Raw genomic sequence first — 22,441 nt, forward strand, 5'->3', positions numbered from 1 at the left:
CACAGTGGTCCCACAGAAATCCACCCCCTCAGACTGGAATGAAGGGAAACAGGCCAGGGGATCTAGTTGAGCCAGTCTCAACCTCACCAACTCAGGCATGATGTTACAATTCATGCGTGCCTCCTCAGTGAGGGCCTCCCTCAGGTGTTCCACACCAAGGCAGGACACACAGTGGTCATGGTCATCCTCGGGTTCAAGGGAGGCCATGCAGTTGCCACAGGCATGCTCCATCCGTAACCGGGTGGAGAAAAAGCCAGCAAGAATCCCCGAAAAGTGTGACAGTGCCAGGAACGGAGACGTCAACACAATAGAAAACACCAGACCAAGTTGGGAGAGGGGGTGGACATGCACCCGTCACCACACGGGTTACCACCCTTCTTCACTCTTTTATTCTTTTTTTCTCTCTCTCTCTCTCTTTTTTTTTTATATAAGCACACCTGAGCTGGGAGAGGGAAGTGGAAACACCACCTCATCCCGACTTGCTCTGACGTATTACAAAAGTGGACGGTGATAAAACCGCGAAAGCAGGCGGCCGCAGTTTTTAGAGCCAGGCGCTGCAGTTGCTCTCCACCGACTGCACTGCCTGGCTCTCACCTGATCTAACAGCTGATTGGTTCAGATGTCGACTCAACAAGATGAGGTTTTAGATAAACTACTCATTTTTGTTGAATTGTAGAGATTAAGATTGTATTTGTCTGACCTGAAGGTTTATTCTGTGAACAGAAAACATGTTGTGTGACTGATGGTGAAAACAAACTGATATATGGGTCTGATTACTTTTTTAACGAATTGACATCATTCCAGACAGGATGTAAGTGTGTCTGTGACTTCCTGCACGGACTGAAGGCTGCTGGAAACTGTCGGGAAACTGTCCGACTTCACCGCAGCTTTTTGTCACCGCCCCCCGCTGCGGCCGCCTGCTCTCGTCTACTTTCAGGCGAGGCGCAGTTCATCTCGAACGAGCCTATAAACTGCAGCGCCTGGCTCTACAAACTGCGGCCGCCTCGTTCTCGCAGCTTTATCGCCGTCCACTTTTGTAATACGTCAGAGCAAGTCGGGATGAAGTCAGACACAAAACTAATCGGCATGCATTGTGCGCCGATCGCCGGTGATCGAATCTGCGCAGGACTGGCTCATCTCGAACGAACCTACCGTTGATATTCGTACTCGACACGCGCTAGCGCGGGCGGAGTTATCCAGTGCTTATGCACTGCCTCTGGTGGTGAGGAGGGACGAAACAGAGCTGTATCTGAATAATCCAACAAGTGCAAGATGAGTCTGATATTACAGCTAATATGTCAGTTTTTTCATTAATCCTGTTTGTGTTTCAGATACAATTGAATCTAGCCTGTTCTTTAATCTGTTTGTATATACAGCCAAGATCTTATAATCCAATGTTTAGAGAGTAATGGGATGCCAATTATCTATTGATAAGGATCTTTATGGGGTTTGGGATGAAAGATATAATGTCCTGCTTCATGGTAGCCACCATCGCTCCTTGACTAATGCATTCTCTGTATGTAATTTTAATGTGATTTGAATAATTTCCCAGAAGTGTACATGACATTCAACAGCCTGTCGGTCCTTTTGCCCTAAAACTTAAAACAATGCATCTTTGATTTCATTAATAGACAGGTCAGAGTCACACATCGATTTAAATTCTTTATCCATCTAGGGGATATTATAGTGATTTTTTTCCCCAGGGAACTGGCACAATCTTTTTCATTCAATTTAGATTCATAGAGTTTTCTATAAAATGTGACAAAATTAGAGATTCACCTTGGATCTCTGGAGGGAACTCCGTCAATTTTAAGGGCAGATAATGATTTGCTATGAAAATGTCTTTTCTCAAGAGCAATATTTGATAATATTGTCAGCAGATATAAATATAATGCAATGGCGAAATCGCATGCTTTTATTTTGAAAAATCACTGTCCGGAAGTGGCGCTTGGCATTTGGCATGCGCATTATACAGAGGAAGACAAGCACCACTGTTTAGCCGACGGCATTAAATTGTAAACATTAGCAACCTGGGCAACTTCGTTCTGTCGCTGGGATGGAAATATAAGGTAAAACCAGTCTTTAATGTCTCTACATCATTCTCAGGTAGTTGTCAATGAATAATAATGTCAACACATGTCGTTTCGGAAGCGTTGACGTTCACTTTTTTAACGTTAGCATTGCAGTTTGTAATAGTCCGTGGTTTCTCATCTGATGCTAACACAGATGAAGTGGCTACAGATACCCTCAACATGTTGGCTAACAAGGAAATTTCTTCATATTTTGCTCCATTTCGTTTCCTTTGGTTGTGTGTATTCATCTTAATGTGAAAGGTTTGAATCGCCTGTAGATTCCCTGCCTCAGTGCTAGCGTTAGCACATAGGGTTAACCGACATACCCGAGAAATGATCTAACTAACTCGTTAGCTAGCTAGTAGATTTTTATCGTTTTGCGCGAATGCAATTTGGCTCAGAATCACACATTTCTTCAGTTTAGCTAATTTGTTTCTGCCACAACTTTCGAAAAACCTCGCTGAAGCTAAATTGGTACTATAACATGGTAAATAGTGATTATTGTTAGCTAGCTAGCTAACGTTACGTTAACGTTAAGTGTCATCGCACCCGGATCGGTCTATCTGCTGAAACTGCTAACAACAAACAGTTTTCCAGCTAATCTTAACTACCTTTTAACCATGCGAAGAATGCAGCTTGACATAAATAAATCACAGAGGGCGACCGCGTATTAGCGTTATATGAATGAAAGGACTGATAGTGGAGATACTCTGACTCAATACCTATGGTAATGGTAGCATTAAGTGAACATCTGAGCCACTGATTCCGTGCAACACTAATCGTTTTGCCTTCCTGTTCTCTTACTAACGCTAATTATTCCTAATCAGTGGTGCGGTTAATAACTTTAGTGTAGTGTTATCTGAAAACTGTGCTCCACCTAGCTGCTGCAATCTGTGACAGCAGATTCTCAAATCCACAAAGTTCATTATCATCTATACAATTATTCCAACAACAAATGAAGATGCCAAAATATATTATAGTAAAAGAAGTAAAGAGGACTCTTATTAACCCATTCACACACCCACAGTGCAGCTAAATTAGGCATCCCATTCATTCTCCTTACCGAATTCAACAGCCACAGATAGGATGTACATGAATGTTGTACACTTAAGTGTTGTATACAACAGCAGGACTCACAGCACTAAAATTTCACACCTAACTAACTAGCAAATACACAGTTAGCTGCTGAGTAGTTATATCTGTTAAATGTTCTGCAGCTAAATACAGTTACCTTGCAATAAACACTACCAATATGGAACCTGTAGTGCATTGATTGTGTATATACTGTATCAGACAAGTGTAGATTCAATTCCATGGTCAGGGCTGTAGTTAGCGGTGGTGGTTTACAGGACTGTATTACACAGAAAGGTGTTTTACAATGTATCCAACCCCATTTACGTATGTGTTTGGATAACAAAAGCAGACCTGTCACTGCATGACCACAGAATTAATTACAGGCCTGTTTGACACAGTGTCAACAACAAGCGTACTTCATAAACTGTACAAACGCTGGGTTTATTGCAGGGTGACTGTATTTGATTGTAATACTTTGCACAGGTGTGTCTAATATACTGGTGACTCAGTGTAAGCAATCGGATCAATCTGATTTCAGTCTTGTTTAGAGAAATGACTACAGATCAAATTTGGAAGGTAGCAAGACAGGGTAGGAGGCATAAACTACAATGATAAGAAGAAAAGCAATTAGTGTACTCCGACAAGAGGATGTCGTAGCTTTTTCCTCAGCAGGCAAGCATGTTTTCTAAATGGAAACATAAAATTAGAGACCAAAAAACTAAATGGACAACAGGAAAATTGTGAAAGGGCCCTCTGACAAACATACTGCTACAATGACTGTCAATTTCCTTCAGTTACGTGGCGAGAACAGACTGACTACAGAGAACGTGGGTTTTGTTTTGTTGCCTTTGTAGGTCAACCCCAAGGTGTGGGACCAAACATTGTTCTTCAGTGCATGGACGCAAAGCCAATGCGCAGGTAGGTGTGGTATTAAGGTGTGAAGGAATTTTCATGTGATCCTTTTGCAGATTGTAAAATGATTATATGGTAGTTATGTTTTTATATGTGTTTTTTCCAGACTCTCTCTAATCTCCTAAACAAGAATGTCTTTTAGGGCCTTTTCACACCTGAAAATCCAAACCAGTATCTTTGTTACAATGTCAGCATTTTATCCAGTTAGCTTTAGTTTCATGTTGCAATTATGTGAGCGCACTAAAGAACTTTATATAACATACCTATGTACTCTTGTCATTACCTATGTGTGCTGCGCCTCCAGATTCTTGACATCGATTGGTCTGCAGACTGGCTCTCCCGTCCTCTGGTTTCCTCCTTCCCTCATCCTTTTAGGAAATTGTTGTAGTTTTTCAGATTTCTTTCCAGCTGGCTCTTTAGAAAGTCGTCCTCCTCTCCCCATGTGCTACTGTGGCTCCTTTTGTTCTGTTGTGTGTTTTTGTGAACACCTGTTTGTTCTGAACGCATTTACAGTCACTCTCTCGCTCTCTATCTCTCGCTAACTCAGCCACACTCACACACTACATGCCAAGTTATTCCTTAAAGCAGCCAGGATACTCGTAAAACATGACAATAGCCCGCCAGAGCTTCTTGTAATTGGTCTGAACCATCCAAAAAATGTTGTCACACTAGAAACGAGTTGCACAATGGTTCGGTACCGGACCGAGACTGCCTCTTTTCGTCTGACCAGAGTTTGACTGTTTGCTCTGGATCATGGTCCACGGGAGGTTTCACACTTATAATTGTGGTTTGGATCAAACTGAAAACTCAGAAAGTCTGGACGAAGCCAAGGTGTGAAAGGGCCCAAATGTCACCACAATGTTGAATGTCCATGAGGGCTGAAAGAGATTTTTACTTAAAGCTATAATGCGTAACTTCTGTCGCCTCCCGACTGATAATACGTTATTACAACTAATAAGCCGGCGGCACTTCCATGTACACAGAGTAACACTCACCACACACCGTGTTTATTGTTTTCAAGATTTTGTATGATGACAATATTTTTAAGTGTAAATGGATTTCCAAAGTTAAAAATATTCTTGATGATTGTGGTTTATCGTACTTATGGCATGACGCTGGACGGATGAACCCTAAGTATTTAAAATTAATGATTGAACGTAGATTATCTGACATGGAACTACAGAGATGGCATGAGAAATTACAAAGCAACCCTTTATGTGATAGTTATAAATTGTTTAAAACTGATTTCACTTTTGAACCTTATTTGATTGTGTTAAGACCTGCCGAAAGGATTTGTTTGTCTAAGTTTCGGTGTGGAAATCACAAGTTATCTATCTCTGAGCGCAGGTATGATCGTGAAAATGTCCCCCGGAAATGTACTCTTTGTTTGACTGGCAATCGAGGAGATGAATATCATTATGTACTTGTGTGTTCCTTTTTTAACAAAGAGAGAAGAGAGCTGGTCGGACAGTTCTATAGAGTAAATCCAAATATTTATAAGTTTCAAAAGTTAATGTCATCTCGAAAAGTAAAGGTCTTGTCAAATTTGTTGAAACTTTTAAAGAAAATCCTGAATAGTTTCTCTTGATTTGCTTTGACTTGTACATATGTACACTAATTCTGCTCTATTTATTTTGTTGTGCATTGGCTGCCACCTGCTCTCAGAGTAACACTTGCCTTTGTGGTAGGATCCACTTCTGAACCGTGTCTCGGCCGCTTCAAGAGGGAAAATGTACAGCTATCCATTGAAGTAATGAAAATGCTTCAGAATGGGCCTATATGGAGATCTTGTGTGAACACCCCATGACTCACTGGCATCTATCCTGTTATGTCACCACATTAACTTGTGTACAAGGCAGGCAAATTCCTGCCATACAGAGTTTCCCCTTGATGAAAGACTAGTCGTTGGGTATACCATTCAGAATTCCCCCCACCTTGTAACCACCCAGAGGACTTGGGTGGAACTGACCTCTTCCCTTTTGCATTGCTAAACCTTTAAAGGGATAGTGCACCCAAAAATGAAAATTCAGCCATTATCTACTCACCCATATGCCGACGGAGGCCCTGGTGAAGTTTTAGAGTCCTCACATCCCTTGCGGAGATCAACGGGTGGAGCGGCTAGCATACCTAATGGCAGACGGTGCCCCAGACTAACGTCCAAGAACACAAAATTGAATCCACAGAGTACCTCCATACTGCTCATCCATAGTGACCCAGGTGTCCTGAAGCCGCGACATAAAAAGTTGTTTGGAAAAACGTCATATGAACTCTGTTTTTAGCCTGACTGTAGCCTGTAGCTCTGACTGCTTCTCTGTGCTCTGCGCTCACGTGTGTGCGCTCAGGGTGATCGGTGATGCACGGTCTCTGAAGAACAGCAGTCTCGTCAGTACTGATGTCCAGATTCTCAAGTGCAGGCATCGCCAATTCCCAGTCTGAGCAGCAAAGACTTTCCTCATCCGTTGGCATTGCTTTGCATTTGAAACAACTACAGCACCAGGTTTCCAGTGCTGGACTCCGGTATTCTGCGGCTGGCTGAGGCTCATGAGCTGCGGCGGCTGCTTCGTCCAGTAGCCTGAGTTCCGTCCGTATACTCGGGCTCAAACAAATACGACTCAACAAAGAAATGCTGTTCCTCCTCAATTTCAAAGTCTTCAGACATGTTGGGCTGTCCTTTGCTAAAAGACCGCAGTGCAAATTATCTTTTAGCTACTGTGGTTACTGTTGGCCCTCCCTGCGGTGCACGTGTCACGTGATGTAAACACGGGTGAGCAAAGCTCATGCTTTCGCTGGTCTCGCGATTTCATATGACGTTTTTCCAAACAACTTTTATGTTAAGGCTTCAGGACACTTGGATCACTACGGATGAGCAGTATGGAGGTACTCTGTGGATTCAATTTTGTGTTCTTGGACGTTAGTCTGGGGCGCTGTCTACCATTAGGTGTGCCAGCTGCTGCGCCCGCTGATTTCCGCAAGGGATGTGAGGACTCTAAAACTTCACCAGGGCCTCCATCGGCATATGGGTGAGTAGAGAATGGCTGAATTTTCATTTTTGGGTGCACTATCCCTTGAACTGAAGCCTGTGGTCAGTGGCTCTCCTGTAACATGTCAAAGGCCCAATTTAACACACATTACAACAAGAACTTTGTTACATATGTTTTTTTTTTAATTAAATTGCACCTTAAATATGATAAATATATTATTCACTCCCCTGCCTAGTTACTCTCAGTTGAGCACTCTTGCAGAACAGCCGCCCCACCCTAACTCCTATATCAGCCTGCGTTAGTCTCATGCTTTTCCAGCAAGATCCACGTTTAGTGCCTGTGCTTATTATTTCCACACAGTCAGAGAAAAAGTGTGCATCCTGGTCATAGTTCACTTATAAAATCACACCATGGAGCATTTCGCCTGCTTGGCTTCTGACTGTGCTGTCAGCTGATCATTCAGTCACACTGGGCAGAAGTAGAGGAGGTTGTACCAGCATCTGGTTCAAAAGTAAACTCCTACATTGCTCTGTGTACAATGACAGCTAAAAGCCCCAATCTGAATACACTGCAATATTTGTGTAACCGAAGAAGAAAACATCCTCAAAATTGCAAAATATTAGGTTTTAAAGACACCTACATTTTTATGTATGAATAAATGCTGGTACAGCAGCAGCATTGATAATGTGTTGCTAACTTATTGCAACGCAGGTGCCAGTCCTCCATGTGCAGACACCTTTTAAAGCAATAAAACTCCTTGAACTTAAAGGGAAATTTCGGTTTATTTCAACCTGTCTCCTATCTTCCTAAATTTGTTTCAAGTGACTAGTGACATAAAAATAATAATTACCCTAGATACAGCCGGGGCGCATAGTAGTGTCAGACATGTTAAAACGTAAGTGAACGGGCATACTTCAAGTGCAAAGTTAGTCCACTAAACAAGCTTTTTTCCCCACAAAGTGTGTCTGGTGTTTTTTTTTTTTTAGAGAGGCACCATACATTTCAGATGTAAATCTAATTTTACTTAGTGTTACGATAATTAGTTTTCGGTGGTCCCATTGAGATAAAACAGTTTCTTTTGGTCATGGAAATTCAGTAAAAGGTTTTGGAGAAGTCAGGGAAAATCACTGGTGAAAAAGTGTAAGAACCCTGATATTAGTGTGGTTGTGCACCACATCCAATGTGCCGCAGTGACATTACATTACAAGTGTACAGTGTGATGACAGGGAAGACAGAGCCTTAGCTTTCTATGGAAAAATGAATTCTCTAGCTATTATTGTTCTTATTTTAGATCCGTTTAAACAGGATCATACAATCAGTGTTCTCCCGTGGCTGTCCATGGAAGATCAGTTTTAATTGGGTAAAGGGTCACTACAGCAATTTAGTATTGCTCTTCGACAAAGCTGGGAGACACAAGAGACGGATTAAAATGAATGGTCAGAATTGAAGCAGCAGAAGCAGAGGTCACTGGATGTTTTTAATCTATGGTATGGATTGTGAACAAGATAAGTTGTTAAGATATCCTGTGAAAAACGATGAATTAGCTTACTTATTTATTGCCCATCTGGTTCATGTTTAGGGCCACCAGCGCACGCCAAGACGCCACTGGAATGGACATCACCAGCCGCTGTACTCTGGGGGACCCCAACAAGCTCCCTGAAGGGGTCCCCCAGCCTGCACGCATGCCCTATGTCTCGGACAAACACCCCCGACAGACCCTGGAGGTGATCAACCTGTTGAGAAAACACCGTGAACTCTGTGACGTGGTGCTGGTGGTTGGCGCCAAGAAGATTTACGCACACCGCGTGATCCTGTCTGCGTGCAGCCCTTACTTCAGGTACAAAGAGACAAACATTGATATCAACTCACATTTGGTGAAGGAAGTTGTATAAGGAAATGAATTCACTGGCCAGTACATAACATCAAAGTGCAGGCGGGGTACCTTGAATGCTGGCTGTGACAGTAATCCCTCTTGTTTCCCATGTTCTCTTCAGAGCGATGTTCACTGGAGAGCTGGCAGAGAGCAGGCAGACTGAAGTGGTTATCCGTGACATCGATGAGAGAGCCATGGAGCTGCTCATCGACTTTGCCTACACCTCACAGGTAACAGCAGTAGCAGTGAACAGTGGTCATATTTGGCATTGGGGATTGGTGTGTCGTGTTTGTAGTAACACAAAATGCCCTATGTCAATGAAGATGAGAAAGTCTAACCATATTGACCATAAGCATGCAGTTTCGAGATTTTCAGATTGTCTTACATATAGCCCATCCTGTGCCCATCAAATTTACATGCATGCACTGCATGATGGTTCATGTCGCAGACAGTGACTGACTAATGCCAGAGCTGCTGTAACCTGTTCTCAAAAGTTGTAATTCATTCCCATGCATGCTGCACATGGTTTGAAAGCTACTGTGTTTAGCTAACTAGCAGACTGGTGTATACCACCCAAATCTGTATGAACAACAGAGATGATAAGTATCTCAAAAGTGTAGGATAGCAAAGCTAGTGCTAACTGTTGTGTTAGTGGATAAAAGATGCTAAAACACTGAGGTTTAGCTCAGTAAAAACACAAATATGGGTGGTGTACCCTAGTCTGCTGCTTGACTGATTCGTTGAAGTAACTAACAGAGTAGGAACTGACAGATTAATTGACATTGAAAATAATCATTAGTTGCAGCACTACACCGCATATCCCCCACATTACAGTAAGCTCTGTCATAAAAAATGCAAAGAGTATGATGCATCTGCGTGCTGCAAGTCATCCTCAAAAACTCTGTGCTATGTGAGTCCTGTAGAGACTGAGAGGAGCTGCAGTGCTCCACAGCTGAGACGGGAGACACTCTGCAGACAATTCTTGCTCAAGTGCCCTTACTAATTGCAGCTTTATGGCAAAACTATGTGACGAGTCTCTGATGTGCTGACCTCCTTGCTCCTAGGTGACAGTAGAGGAGGGAAACGTCCAAACACTGCTCCCTGCAGCTTGTCTTCTCCAGCTGGCTGAGATCCAGGAGGCCTGCTGCGAGTTCCTCAAGAGGCAGCTGGATCCCTCCAACTGTCTAGGCATCAGGGCCTTCGCAGACACACACTCCTGCCGTGAGCTGCTCCGCATTGCAGACAAGTTCACCCAGCACAATTTTCAGGAGGTAAGAGCATAATGCATAAGAATAACAGTCCCTTAGAGTCAGACTGTAAGTTATTTTCCATGTAAAGACACACGGCATAATGAGTTGTCGTAGTTCATTTTATCCTGCCACATTGCTGTCAAAGGTGTACTTTCCTTGTGTTTAGTCTTTGTCGTGCACATGCATGAGTAGAAACACAGTTAAAAACTGGACACTGCATGAAAATTAGCAATTACAACGGATGCTCTGCATGTAAACAACAGACTGCTTTGTATGGAAAGCATAAAAATCAAGCATGTGTCTGTCATTCTAGTAATGTCATCAGCAGGAGATCATGCCACACGCTCATAATTCGGTTGGGTTGTTTCTCAGCTGTTTACTTCCTTTTTTCCAAGCCCCAGGATATGTGAACACAGTAACTAATACAGTTGTCACCGTGATTCTCTGTTTGTATAAATATCGGTTTGATTCATGTGACACGAGCGTTTCGTGCACAGCACAGAAGAAGAAGAAGAGCGCTGTCACAGCACCACGTTAAGAAGATGTAACTTCACAGCACATTGTGTTTCAATGGTAGCAGACAGTTCCACTTTGTATTTTCATACAAACATCATGCCTTGTGCAGCTAGTTATATGCTAGTAATATAATAATAATAATTATAATAAGCATGAATATATTTTAAAACTTTCGGAATTCCTCACCAGTAATCCTTCATCCTGAGTTTTTCCGTTTAGACAGCCAGAATGATTTGGTTTGCAGCTTTTGTCAATAAAATGGAATAACAGGCTCCATGGCAACTGACACACAGGCCCGTTGTTGTCTTGCATCTGACTCTTGTCTTTGCTGCCTCAGGTGACACTGAGTAGTAAATGTCATTTCTGACAAACCATGGATTATGTGACAACAAGTTGACTGTCTGATGGACAGGGAAACAGGCTGGTAGAATGGAAAATAATATTTTTTTCCTCATTTGATGAAATGTATTTCTTTGTGTTCTCTTACTTGTACAATCTGGTATTTCCAAATACTTCATGTTAAAGGTGTTCAGCCTGATGATCAAGTGCAAAACATGCACAGAACAGACCTCTAAAGTCATGGCCTGTCCATACAGGTGTGTTTTACCTATGTGTTGTCTTGCTAGACCTTTTCTCAGGACTGTGTTTGTGAGCACAGACTATGATTGACCGTCATCTTATTTTTTTCTGGCACCTGTCATGGTGTGTTAGTGTATACCTTTTATAATTTTTATAATTTATAAAGTAAAATTTCTAGCATAGTTCAACCCATCTTCATCCTGAGCAGAGGTGACTGTCTTTTTTACCACATCAGACATTTGGACTTCTCATTGCAGGGAACGTTCAGGTGTTACTTATTTAACATCTTCAGGTGTATGCACAGAGAACAGTAAAATATTCATTACTGAATGCCTACGAGAACAGCAATGTGAAAAGGAGTTGTTGTGGAGTAAACTGCATAAATTTCAAATCTGATGTGTGTAAAATCCAACACTGAGTATATAATTAGATATGTACATCCAGAACTAGAATTGGTCAAGGAGGCAGGCCTGTTTTTTAGATGGTGTGCACATGATGTACAACCTCAGTACTGTGGGGCAACAGAGATAGAACAGTGGTAGTCTCAGTGTTACTTTCCATATATGGTGTGGTTGTGAAAACAGATGTATTTAGTGATTGATTGAGGAGAATTAGAATTGACTCTGCTCTGTATGTGGCACAGCTGCTGATGGACTGTTCTACTCTGTTGTCTTAGGTAATGGAAAGTGAAGAGTTCATGCTGCTGCCTGCCAACCAGTTGATTGACATCATTTCCAGCGATGAGCTCAATGTGCGGAGCGAGGAGCAGGTTTTCAACGCTGTGATGGCCTGGGTGAAATACAGCATCCAGGAACGCAGACCACAGCTCCCCCAGGTTTGTGGCTGAGGAAATATCCCACCACAACAGTCACTGGCTCTTTTGCCTCTTTGATTATTGATGTACATTCCAGGCATAAACCCTCAGCATTACTGCCACTGCCAGAGTTCTTTTGTAACATTAGTTTGTGACTTGGATTTGCTGTGTCATGTAGGTCCTGCAGCATGTCCGTCTGCCACTGCTCAGCCCCAAGTTCCTTGTGGGAACCGTTGGGTCAGACCCTCTCATAAAGAGTGATGAGGAGTGCAGGTGAGTGCCATGTGTTTGTTATTCTTTCAATGATTTTGGTGTGTAAATTTTGGTGTGTTTCAGGATCTAGGATCTAGGCACTGGTTAGATGGAGGGAAATTTACCACAGTTCAATCAAACATACTACCCCTTTGTTTTGATACAAAGCTTGTTGAAAATGAGCGAAGTATCTCTTTAAAATAGTTGAGAAACATCTTCGTCCATTTCATACGATAAGGAGATTACAGTGATGATACCTGATTTGTGATTCTGTTATTATTTTTTTTAGAGACCTGGTTGATGAAGCCAAGAATTACCTGCTGCTGCCACAGGAGAGGCCACTGATGCAAGGCCCCAGAACCCGGCCACGAAAACCCATCCGCTGTGGAGAGGTACTCTTTGCAGGTCAGTACCTTTAGACAGTAACTCAAAACCAGGGTTTCACTTGCATCAAATACGGAGACATATGTAGTAGTTTGCAGACAGCAGTGCTAGTGTGGAGTATTGTAAGAATTAAATCCTTGTGGAACGAAATGACACACCTGCATCGTGATAATTTAATATATGTACTCCCTCCTTTGTCTCTTCTCCCATGTCTCTGTGTCTTGCAGTTGGTGGTTGGTGCAGCGGTGACGCTATTTCCAGCGTGGAGCGTTATGATCCTCAGACCAACGAGTGGCGAATGGTAGCGTCAATGAGTAAACGTCGATGTGGAGTCGGTGTCAGTGTTCTGGATGACTTGCTGTATGCGGTTGGAGGTCACGATGGCTCGTCGTACCTCAACTCTGTGGAGAGGTCTGGCATGATCACCCACGTTTTGTCTGGATATTTACATGTCTAAGTAAAATTATAGTGTCATTTATCTTTATTCCGTCTCTGCTGTCCAGATATGATCCAAAGACTAATCAGTGGAGCAGTGATGTGGCGCCCACGAGCACTTGTCGTACCAGCGTGGGAGTGGCAGTCCTGGGTGGTTATTTGTATGCTGTAGGGGGACAGGATGGGGTTTCCTGTCTCAACATTGTAGAAAGGTATCCATCAAAACTCTGGTGTCTATGATAAACCCGTCCAAGTTTAGACCAAGACCAAGATATGGTATGTGTCCTAGTAATAGAGTGGCACGCTTGTTATGCTTTAGGTATGATCCTAAGGAGAACAAATGGACCCGTGTGGCCTCCATGAGTACCAGACGACTGGGTGTAGCTGTGGCTGTGCTGGGCGGGTTTCTGTACGCTGTTGGAGGGTCTGATGGGACGTCACCATTAAATACAGGTATGGTGCTGAGTCATGTGGTAAGTACAGTCTTGAACTGTCACAGAGCTGTGACAAGAATGACAGTTAGGAATGAGAGGAAAGGTATCATGAGGTTGAAACGTGCTAGAATTTTATACGTAGGTTTTGCTACGTTTATGTTAATGTTTATATGCAACTCAAGAGTGAACACAGACACACACACACACGCACACACGCACACACACACACACACACACACACACACAAAAATTGTACAATCCAGTTATGAATGTATAATTTTTATCTCAGTAAAGTACATCTTGAGAAACAAATATTATTTTTCCACAAATAATACATTAATTATTAAATAAATGCATTTTGCTCTAAATTCTAATCCGTCATTATTTTGCATTTAAATCATTTAACATTATAATCTGTAATTATTTACATTTAAAGGCTATTTTGAAACTCATCAGAGAGCAACACAATTTCAACTCAGCACTGAGTCCATCCCACTTTGACTCTAAAAACTGAAACACATCAGTAATTTACATTGGTTCTCACTTTACATGTTTCATAAATAAACAACCCCCCTTAACTATGATTTCCTTCTCTTAATTTGAAAAGACATTTAATACAGAGAGGAAGGCTTTTGTTGACAACTCGAAAAAGTATTTCCAGTGTTTTTAAATACACAATGTCTAAAACTTTTAAGGTGTAGGTTGCTATAAACAGTTGCACATATGCACTTCCCCAAATTTTAGCACAGTAGGACATATATGGCAAAACAAGTGAACAGTGCAATATATACAAACATTTCTTCATTATATATTTTATTTAAAAAAATAATTCAACAACGTCCTTGTATAAAGAACAGCGTTAGATTTAGATCATATCCGTTTGATATGTTCAATGCGTGGCTTCCAACATAGTTTATGATCTACAGTCACTCACAAAATTTTTTTTCATATACTCTTTCAATTTCAACACCATTAAAGTTAAGTTTTATTTCACTATTCGCCCTAATGCCACCGAACTTCATACATTTTGTTTTGTTTTCATTTAGTGATAACTTATTAATAGCAAACCATTTTTTTCAACTTGATCAGTTCCCTTCTACTGTTTATCATAACTCTTTTTATGTCATCACATGAACAAAATAAATTTGTTTCATCATCAAATGTTACAAATTGAGTTTGCCAAGTTATTCAACTGGATGTTCTCTTAGTTGTTACTAATAAGCTCAAATGACAGCTGTCTGTATGTAGACTAACTTAGTTTGACACTTATCTTAAAATACTTTTAAACTGAGCTGCTGGCTGAGACAAACAGCCCCAACTCTTTACCAGCACGTAACCAGCCAAGCTGGCGGCGCCAAATACAGGTCATCACGCTAATTTGAATAAATTATCCAGAACTTTGAGATGTGGTGGAAACGCAAACCACACAGATTGCCAGGAATTCTTTTACCCAGGTAAACAAATTCCTGGTAATAAAAGTTCCTGGAAATGTTGGTGGAAAAGGGACTTATGTTTATATCAGGTAATCACAGCTTGTTATTCATTCATAAAGAAAACTTTTTCACATGCCTTCCTGGTGAACATAGAAGGCAAAGAAGGCAGACATTCTTCATGAGTTGAAGTAAACAGGGACTTCATTTGACAACAGCAAAACTATTTAAAAACATCTGCTTATCATCATATTTCCAAGGCATGCATTCTGCTCTTAGGTGGAAGTGTAAATCATTATGTTTTAGTGAATATGCATGTGTTTGAGAAGTACTGAGGGTACGACTGCGTAAATGGGACTATACTGCACGAGTTGTGAGTTTGTAAAGAGATATTTTGATAAAGTTTTGAGTAATTTACATAAAAATGGTCATTTTGCAGGTGAAGTATTCCTTTAAAGCTTCCGCAATTCCATGTGAGACATCATGCAGGGCAGGACCATCCATCCAAAACCTGTAACCCAAAGGGATATTAGTCAGGAATAGAGAGGCAGTTTTATTGGTTGGATTAATTAATCTGACTGAAAGTGCAGTAACGTCATGAGGTCACTACTAAAGATACTGTTATTTTAACAGGAATTAAAAGTCACCCCAGGTCTTTTTTCTTCTTCTCAGTGGAGCGCTACAACCCCCAAGAGAACCGCTGGCACACAGTGTCTCCTATGGGAACCAGGAGAAAGCACCTTGGCTGTGCTGTCTACCAGGACATGATTTACTCTGTTGGAGGGAGAGATGACACCACAGAACTGAGCAGCGCAGAGCGATACAACCCTAGGACTAACCAGTGGTCTCCTGTAGTGGCCATGACGTCCAGACGGAGCGGGGTGAGTGTGTGGGCTGGAATTTTGTGTGGTTTAAGTATGAGGCTTGTTGTTGCATAGTTTCAGTTACTGCTTTACAGTCATCTGTCTATAACTAGATAGGACTGCATTGAAGCTGTAAAAGGATTTATTACATATCCGTTGAGCTGCCGTAGTAGATATTAAGGTAGAGAAAAGGTTATCAAAAATGTTTTACTCTGTGTACGAGGCTGAAGTGTAATTCTGTGTGTGGGGTGGGGTGTGTGTGTGTGTGTGTGTGTGTGTGTGTGTGTGTGTGTGTGTGTAGGTGGGCTTGGCTGTGGTAAATGGTCAGCTGATGGCAGTGGGAGGCTTTGATGGAACAACGTATCTCAAAACTATAGAAGTCTATGATCCTGATGCCAACACGTGGAGGTAAGAGGCACCTTGTGAAATAATGACCTTACAAAGTACAGCTACTAAGTAATCATGAAATGATTTAACAGCAATAACAGCAGCTAGTCAGTATATGTACACAAAAGTTATGTACATTTTAGTTATCGAATGTCCTGTTACAGTAATAAAGATGAGACATCATTATGTGACATCTGTTAGCCAACACTTCCAACAAAACTTCTTACTTCATTAGACCGATCAGTATTACATTAGACCTGTCCATGCACATCCTTACAGTACAGGCTTACTAAACAGTCCGTCACAGAAACCCTGAAAAGGTAATTTGCAATTAATAGTCACTTTCTTCAGTCTGTGTGGTCTCCCTCCTTTATTCTGCCACAATCACATCTCTGAGTACCAGAGCACCTAGTTTCTCTGCACTAAAGAACATTTGAACTTCTCCTTGCTCATCATTTGACTCTCTTTCCAGGTTGTACGGAGGAATGAACTACCGTCGGCTAGGTGGGGGTGTGGGCGTCATTAAAATGACTCACTGTGAATCCCACATATGGTAACACCAACCCCCGCCCCACACATACACACACATACACTCACACACTTGTCATCACATTGCAATGGATGCCTCTTTTCACCGACTCTCGTGCCTCCAAAAGAGACGCTGTAATTCATGCGAGGATGAGAAAACCGTGGGGGGAGACGAGACGGAAAGAGGAGCAAACTCTGAACTCTAGCTCATCCCCAACCCCACTCTGAGCTCATTAACTTTGGAATACCCTGGTTGTCTTCATTGATTGACCGCGGTCACCATGAAGTGCACTGAGAGCAGAAGTCTACCAAGTACCATTAAGCTTCCAGTTTGTAGAGGACTCATCCTGTGACCTCCAAGTTTTTCACCCTCGAAGCCCGTCAGTCTGGGACATTTGATTTGGCATGTGTGACACAAGTCAACTTCACTAAGACTGCTGCTTTAGGAAATCAGCTCACATTTCTGAGGTTTAAGAAGTTTAAAGCATCAGGTCACTGAACGAGGGCTTTTTCAGTCTGTCCAGCTGTGAAAGCCTTCATCACCTTCCCTTGTCTTAAAATACCAGCCCCCATCAGCGAGTCAACGAGTTAAACAAGCAGCAGGCTGACCAGCAAAGCTTCATTTTATTATTGAAGAATGATTATTTCCTGGAAACACAACTTTACATACTGACAGTCAGAGGTAAATCCACTCTGTCTTGCTTTTTCTACTTTGCTTCTAAGTGTACATCTCAGCTGTGGCCGTCATATCTCTGGGCCACATTTGTAGCATTAAGCAGTGAAATATTCTCTGAAGGCATCTATACACTTAGGATGCCCAGGGATTATAAACATAATTTATTTCACCAGGGAAGATGACAGCATTAGAAGGATGTGTATGAAGAAATCACTGCTACTAAACGTTTTCTCTCAAGCTTATTGTCGTTGCATGAGGCTCTGCTGCTGCACTTTACAGGAGGCTGTATGTTACGTTGGATGTTTAAAGATTTCAGCTTGGACGCTGACAGTGTGGTCAAAGGAGCATTTTAACCCTTCAGTGGAAAGAATTTGGACACCAGAATCATCCAGTGGTGTGGCTGGTTTATTGTTGGCTCCAGTGCTGAATTCTAAAAATGTCAGTATGCTCCAAACTATCTAGGTCACCCAACCATGTCTAAAGGCAGAAAAGGCAGAAGTGATCACACTAGATACACTGATACACGGAATGTCAGGGCCAACACAACACAATATTAGGAGGAAAATTAATTATATTTTTCTGATACACCAACAATTAGAGCATCCTCACCATCCCTGGAATGCAAAAAGTGAAGAAAGTGGGAACTTGTAACTTTAAAGGGTAATGCTGGTCATATTCTATATTTTTGTCATATTCAAGAAATCTCAAGAGCAGACTAAAACCAACAATGTATAATTGTGCCAGTACTTTCTACCTTTCATACCCTGTCTGTGCTGCTCAGCCTTAAGCCCATTCAACCACACTGAAATCCTACTTTAAATCCTTAAAGCACATACAAATATATAACAAATATATACAAAAACGTATTGCTGCCACACCAAAAAAAACTCCCCCAAACAAAACAAAAAAGCAAGCAGACAGACAAGAAAAGATCAGTATCAGGTAATAATGTGATATATAATATGAATTCTTGATAAAACAAGATGTTTTTCACATTTTTAAGACATTTTCACATTATAACAGGAAACCTTTCAAGTAAAAAAACTAAACAAAACAAGCTATAACAACATGAAATGTTTCACATAAGATTAATAGTTTAATATAATAAGAAGCATGTTTGAAAAATGTGAAAAACCATTTGTTATTACAAAAAACTTTTCACGTTATTACCTGATATTGATCAGTATTTAAAAGTAATTTAGTAATTATGTAAACAGCAAGTCACTTTTTTTTTTTTTTTTCAAACAAACTCAAAAAGGACAGTTTGGGGACACTGGGCATTGGGGACTAGTTTCAGCAGCAGATTAATCCACATTTGGTGTTCTCGTGAGTATTTTAGGTGTGTGGGATTGAGTCAAAATTAACTGCAGTGTGTAAGCTCATGGTAATGAGGGAACATGTCACCCAGTGCAACAATGTGGCTCATTGATGTGTTTTTAATAGTTTGGGGACAACAATGGAGCTCTGAGGCACGGAAAACATTAGACGTATCAGGCTTTGATACACACACACCAGACTTGTTAGTAAGGAGACATTCACTGTTGGTGTGGGCCTGCACATGGGATTTGTTGACAATAAGAAAAATATAGAATTCCATCAATCTTGATGCAGAAATTATCCTAATTTTCCTGCCAAATAACCCTGAATACAATACTGCTTTAAAAAACTAGATACATTTCTCTGTTTCCATAGAAAGAGGTAAATTGTGTGTTCACAGCTTTGGCCCTAAAGTCACTCTTACGTCAACACTGGAGCCAGTGATCTACCAACGACACAGATGATTTTAGCGTATCTGTCTCATTAAATAATGCATCGAGTAAACTTTCTTTTACCAAAGTCAAGCTACAGGAGTAATCTGATTTTGTTATTTTTCCTAAATGCAAGTCTCAGGGGCACAGCCTGATTCAACAGATACCAAGGCTCAAGCCCATGATACAAGAAATAAGTTCAGTTACAGTTAAAAATTGGATGAACTTTGTAAATATCTTTGGTCAGAATTGAATATTTAATTTTTAGCCAGCCATTTAAGATGCTGATCACCTCTGGGTGATAGATTTACCACAGCCTAGGCAGCACCAAGGCCCAAGCTTTGATCAGACATGTTAATAGGAACTGTTGGACTCTCATTTGTTATTATAATAATGACAGAACAGCATTCTGTAGCCAAAGGAGGTTTCACAGTTCAGCAGTTTTGAAGTATATAAGAGCTGTTTTCTCATTTAAATGGAGGTTTCTGAAGATGGATTTCTGTTACATGCTCAACACTAAAATGCATCAAGGTCTGACCTCTGTGCTGCAACAAACTCAAAAAAAAGTTGGAGAGAAATATATTTTATGCCAGTGGACTGTGAAACATACAGTTTTGCATTTGTCCCAGTTTGTTGTCAAAAAACACTTTAATATAATTCCTAACTGTACATGAATAAGGTAACAGCTCCTTCTGTAATAGTTGGTAATTGGTTTTTGTTGACACAGTCATGGTGATCAAGAGACACAGGCCCTTTTTGTTCTGTGTTCTCAGGTCCCAGTTTTGTTTTTATATGTCATCATATGCAGAACAGTGTAATGGTACCACCTGCTGGAGGACAGTTATAGTGCAGCACTGATATGGATATGAAGAAGAGCCTCTGCAAGTTACTTACTGGTCCCTGGTTGTATGACTGATATCAGCTCAATGTGAAACACAAGTGAAGATATACACAGTTTGAATAGATGGTGAAATTGGTGTGGATGAATCTCAGAATTTATTGCACTGTGATCTGAAATGTATTTTAGATTTTATCTTTTTTTTCCCCGTTGATGATATTTTGTATGGGTGTTTCCAGATATGAGGGGGGCTCATCATAGGTGTCAGACATTTCAGGCCTTACACTGAGGATGACGGATTTATTTCATAGATTCAACTCATGTTTTGACTTGCTTTGTGTCACACACAGTCCATCACAGTTCTGCACTTTAAACTGTGTGTAGAACAAATGCATTACTGTAATAACGAGCAAGTGAAGGCAATGATACAAGGCTGTTGTTATGCATTATTATAGCCTCATTTTCATGAGCAAGCAGGTCCTAACCTGAATGTTGGTGTTAATGTTTAATAATATGGCAATTCTAGATTTTGCTGGTTTTTAGTTTTCTATGCTAGTGGGAGATTTCAAGTGGCAGGATCACAGTTTGTCTGACCATGTAGTTATGCAAATGTGTTAAATGTTAATGTTTTGGGATGATTTTGCAGTCTCACATACTGATAATCACTTTATGTTACATCTGACCATTTCATGCAAGATTTTGACTTTGGATAGAAGCTCTGTAACACATCTTCCATATTGATTGTAGTGAATGCCTACTTTTTGTCAAACAGAAATATTCTTGCTGTTTCTTGAGCACAAAATAATGCAGCTCGGCTAACTGTGTACGCCTGCTTCTTGAGAACTCCCCAAAGAATATGTTGCTATTTCTTACTGCCACAGCATTACATGGAAATTCCACTCAGGTTAAGACTCCATACATGTTATTGCTTTGGTTCAGCCTGTTAGTGTTGGACAGTTTTCTTGTCAGAACCATGTTTTCCTCCAGAGTCTACTTTTAACTGACTAAGAAAAAAAAAGGTGTGATACAGAAACCACAGCATTTGAGCCTGTGATATTCTTGGTGAAGGAACAAAAAGTACGGGAGGCAAAACAAACCCAGAAAATGTTTGAATAATACCCAAATGTTTCTTATTCTATGGTTTTGTTCCTTATTCCCCCCAAAAAAACCCTTTTTTAATCATCTTTATCTCTCGTCTTAATTTTCTGACAGCTAACTCTGGGGATACTATTTCTGTTAACAATTAGTGATCAGGCCGTCCTAGACCAATAATACTGTATTTGGTTTCCGAAACTGAGTGGAGTTTCCTTTTAATCGTGTAAGCTACTAATGATGCATTGTGATTGTGATGAACAGAAGTCAACCAGCCTTCAGTCAGTAGCCTATATTCAAATATCTTGTTTTGAGTAGCCTCTGTGCAGTGTGTCCAACATGTGACCCAAACATGGTTGTGATCTCTGGTGTTTGTTTTCATGTATCAAACAGTCGTCTCTCAGCTGTGGTCACTACAGCAGCTCTGGACTCACCATGTTCACTATGACAAGGATTAAACATTTTTCTGGGATTTTTTTTTTTTTGTCTGGCTCATTTTAATTGTCAGTGTTAGTGCAGTGTTAGTTTGTGCAGAAAACGTTATATTTGTTTTTCCTTATTTAAGAGAGAAAAGAGAGGTTGTCTTAGACAAACGTTTTCCGCAAGGTCTGACACATGTCTGTAGGCTAAAAAATGCCCATGAAGAATATGACTTAAGTACTGCATCAAGAATGATGATCATTTACATACTTGTGTTGGCTAAGAGCTGTGTATCCTGTTGACAGCATTTTATTAATTCAGATGTTATGTCTATGATACTGCTAGGTTCTGTTTAAAATAGTAAAATTGTACCAGTAAGTCTTCAAGTTGCTCAGCAGAGACACTGCCTGTAGTGATGATTTTAGAGACAAAATCCTGGAGCTATGGAAGCCCTGAAAGGAAAGGTGAAAAAAAAGGCCAAAATCAAGGGTCATCTCCCACATACCAGATATTATCTCCTATGTGATGGATGTTACATGGGATGTTGTAAATCCTACGTAGAGGATGTGACATAGGACATAATATCTCCTACATAGGAATGTTACATAGGACATTATCTCCTACATAGTGGATGTTACATAGAACATAATATCTCCTGAACAGAGGATGTTACATAAGACATAATATCCTCTACGTGAGGGGATGTGACATAGGACATAATATCTCCTACATAGGAATGTTACATAGGACATTATCTCCTACATAGTGGATGTTACATAGAACATAATATCTCCTGAACAGAGGATGTTACATAAGACATAATATCTCCTATGTGATGGATGTTACATGGGATGTAATATCTCCTACATAGGGGATGTTCCAT

General features: G+C 40.9%; 1 protein-coding gene across 1 annotated transcript; it reads left to right on the forward strand.

Moving 5' to 3' along the window:
* Positions 1-1,961: 1,961 nt before the first annotated feature.
* klhl20 (kelch-like family member 20) lies at positions 1,962-21,615 on the forward strand. The gene is made up of 14 exons (XM_049597696.1): positions 1,962-2,069; positions 4,001-4,064; positions 8,619-8,876; positions 9,034-9,142; positions 9,977-10,183; positions 11,934-12,092; positions 12,250-12,344; positions 12,613-12,728; positions 12,935-13,118; positions 13,211-13,354; positions 13,462-13,595; positions 15,679-15,887; positions 16,171-16,277; positions 16,729-21,615. The coding sequence occupies exons 2-14, from the start codon at positions 4,042-4,044 to the stop codon at positions 16,811-16,813; spliced, it is 1,830 nt and encodes a 609-aa protein (XP_049453653.1). The 5' UTR covers positions 1,962-2,069; positions 4,001-4,041; the 3' UTR covers positions 16,814-21,615.
* The last annotated feature ends 826 nt before the right edge of the window (positions 21,616-22,441 follow it).

The sequence above is a fragment of the Epinephelus fuscoguttatus genome, linkage group LG15, assembly GCF_011397635.1.
Source record: "Epinephelus fuscoguttatus linkage group LG15, E.fuscoguttatus.final_Chr_v1".
Classification (NCBI taxonomy): Eukaryota; Metazoa; Chordata; class Actinopteri; order Perciformes; family Serranidae; genus Epinephelus; species Epinephelus fuscoguttatus.

What these genes read in the sequence shown, in the direction of transcription:
- klhl20 (XM_049597696.1), top strand. Translation starts at nt 4,042, where the DNA reads ATGGACGCAAAGCCAATGCGCAG. An exon ending in GACGCAAAGCCAATGCGCAG is followed by an intron (nt 4,065 to 8,618) that starts GTAGGTGTGGTA and finishes GTTCATGTTTAG; the next exon opens with GGCCACCAGCGCACGCCAAG. An exon ending in GCAGACCACAGCTCCCCCAG is followed by an intron (nt 12,093 to 12,249) that starts GTTTGTGGCTGA and finishes TGTGTCATGTAG; the next exon opens with GTCCTGCAGCATGTCCGTCT.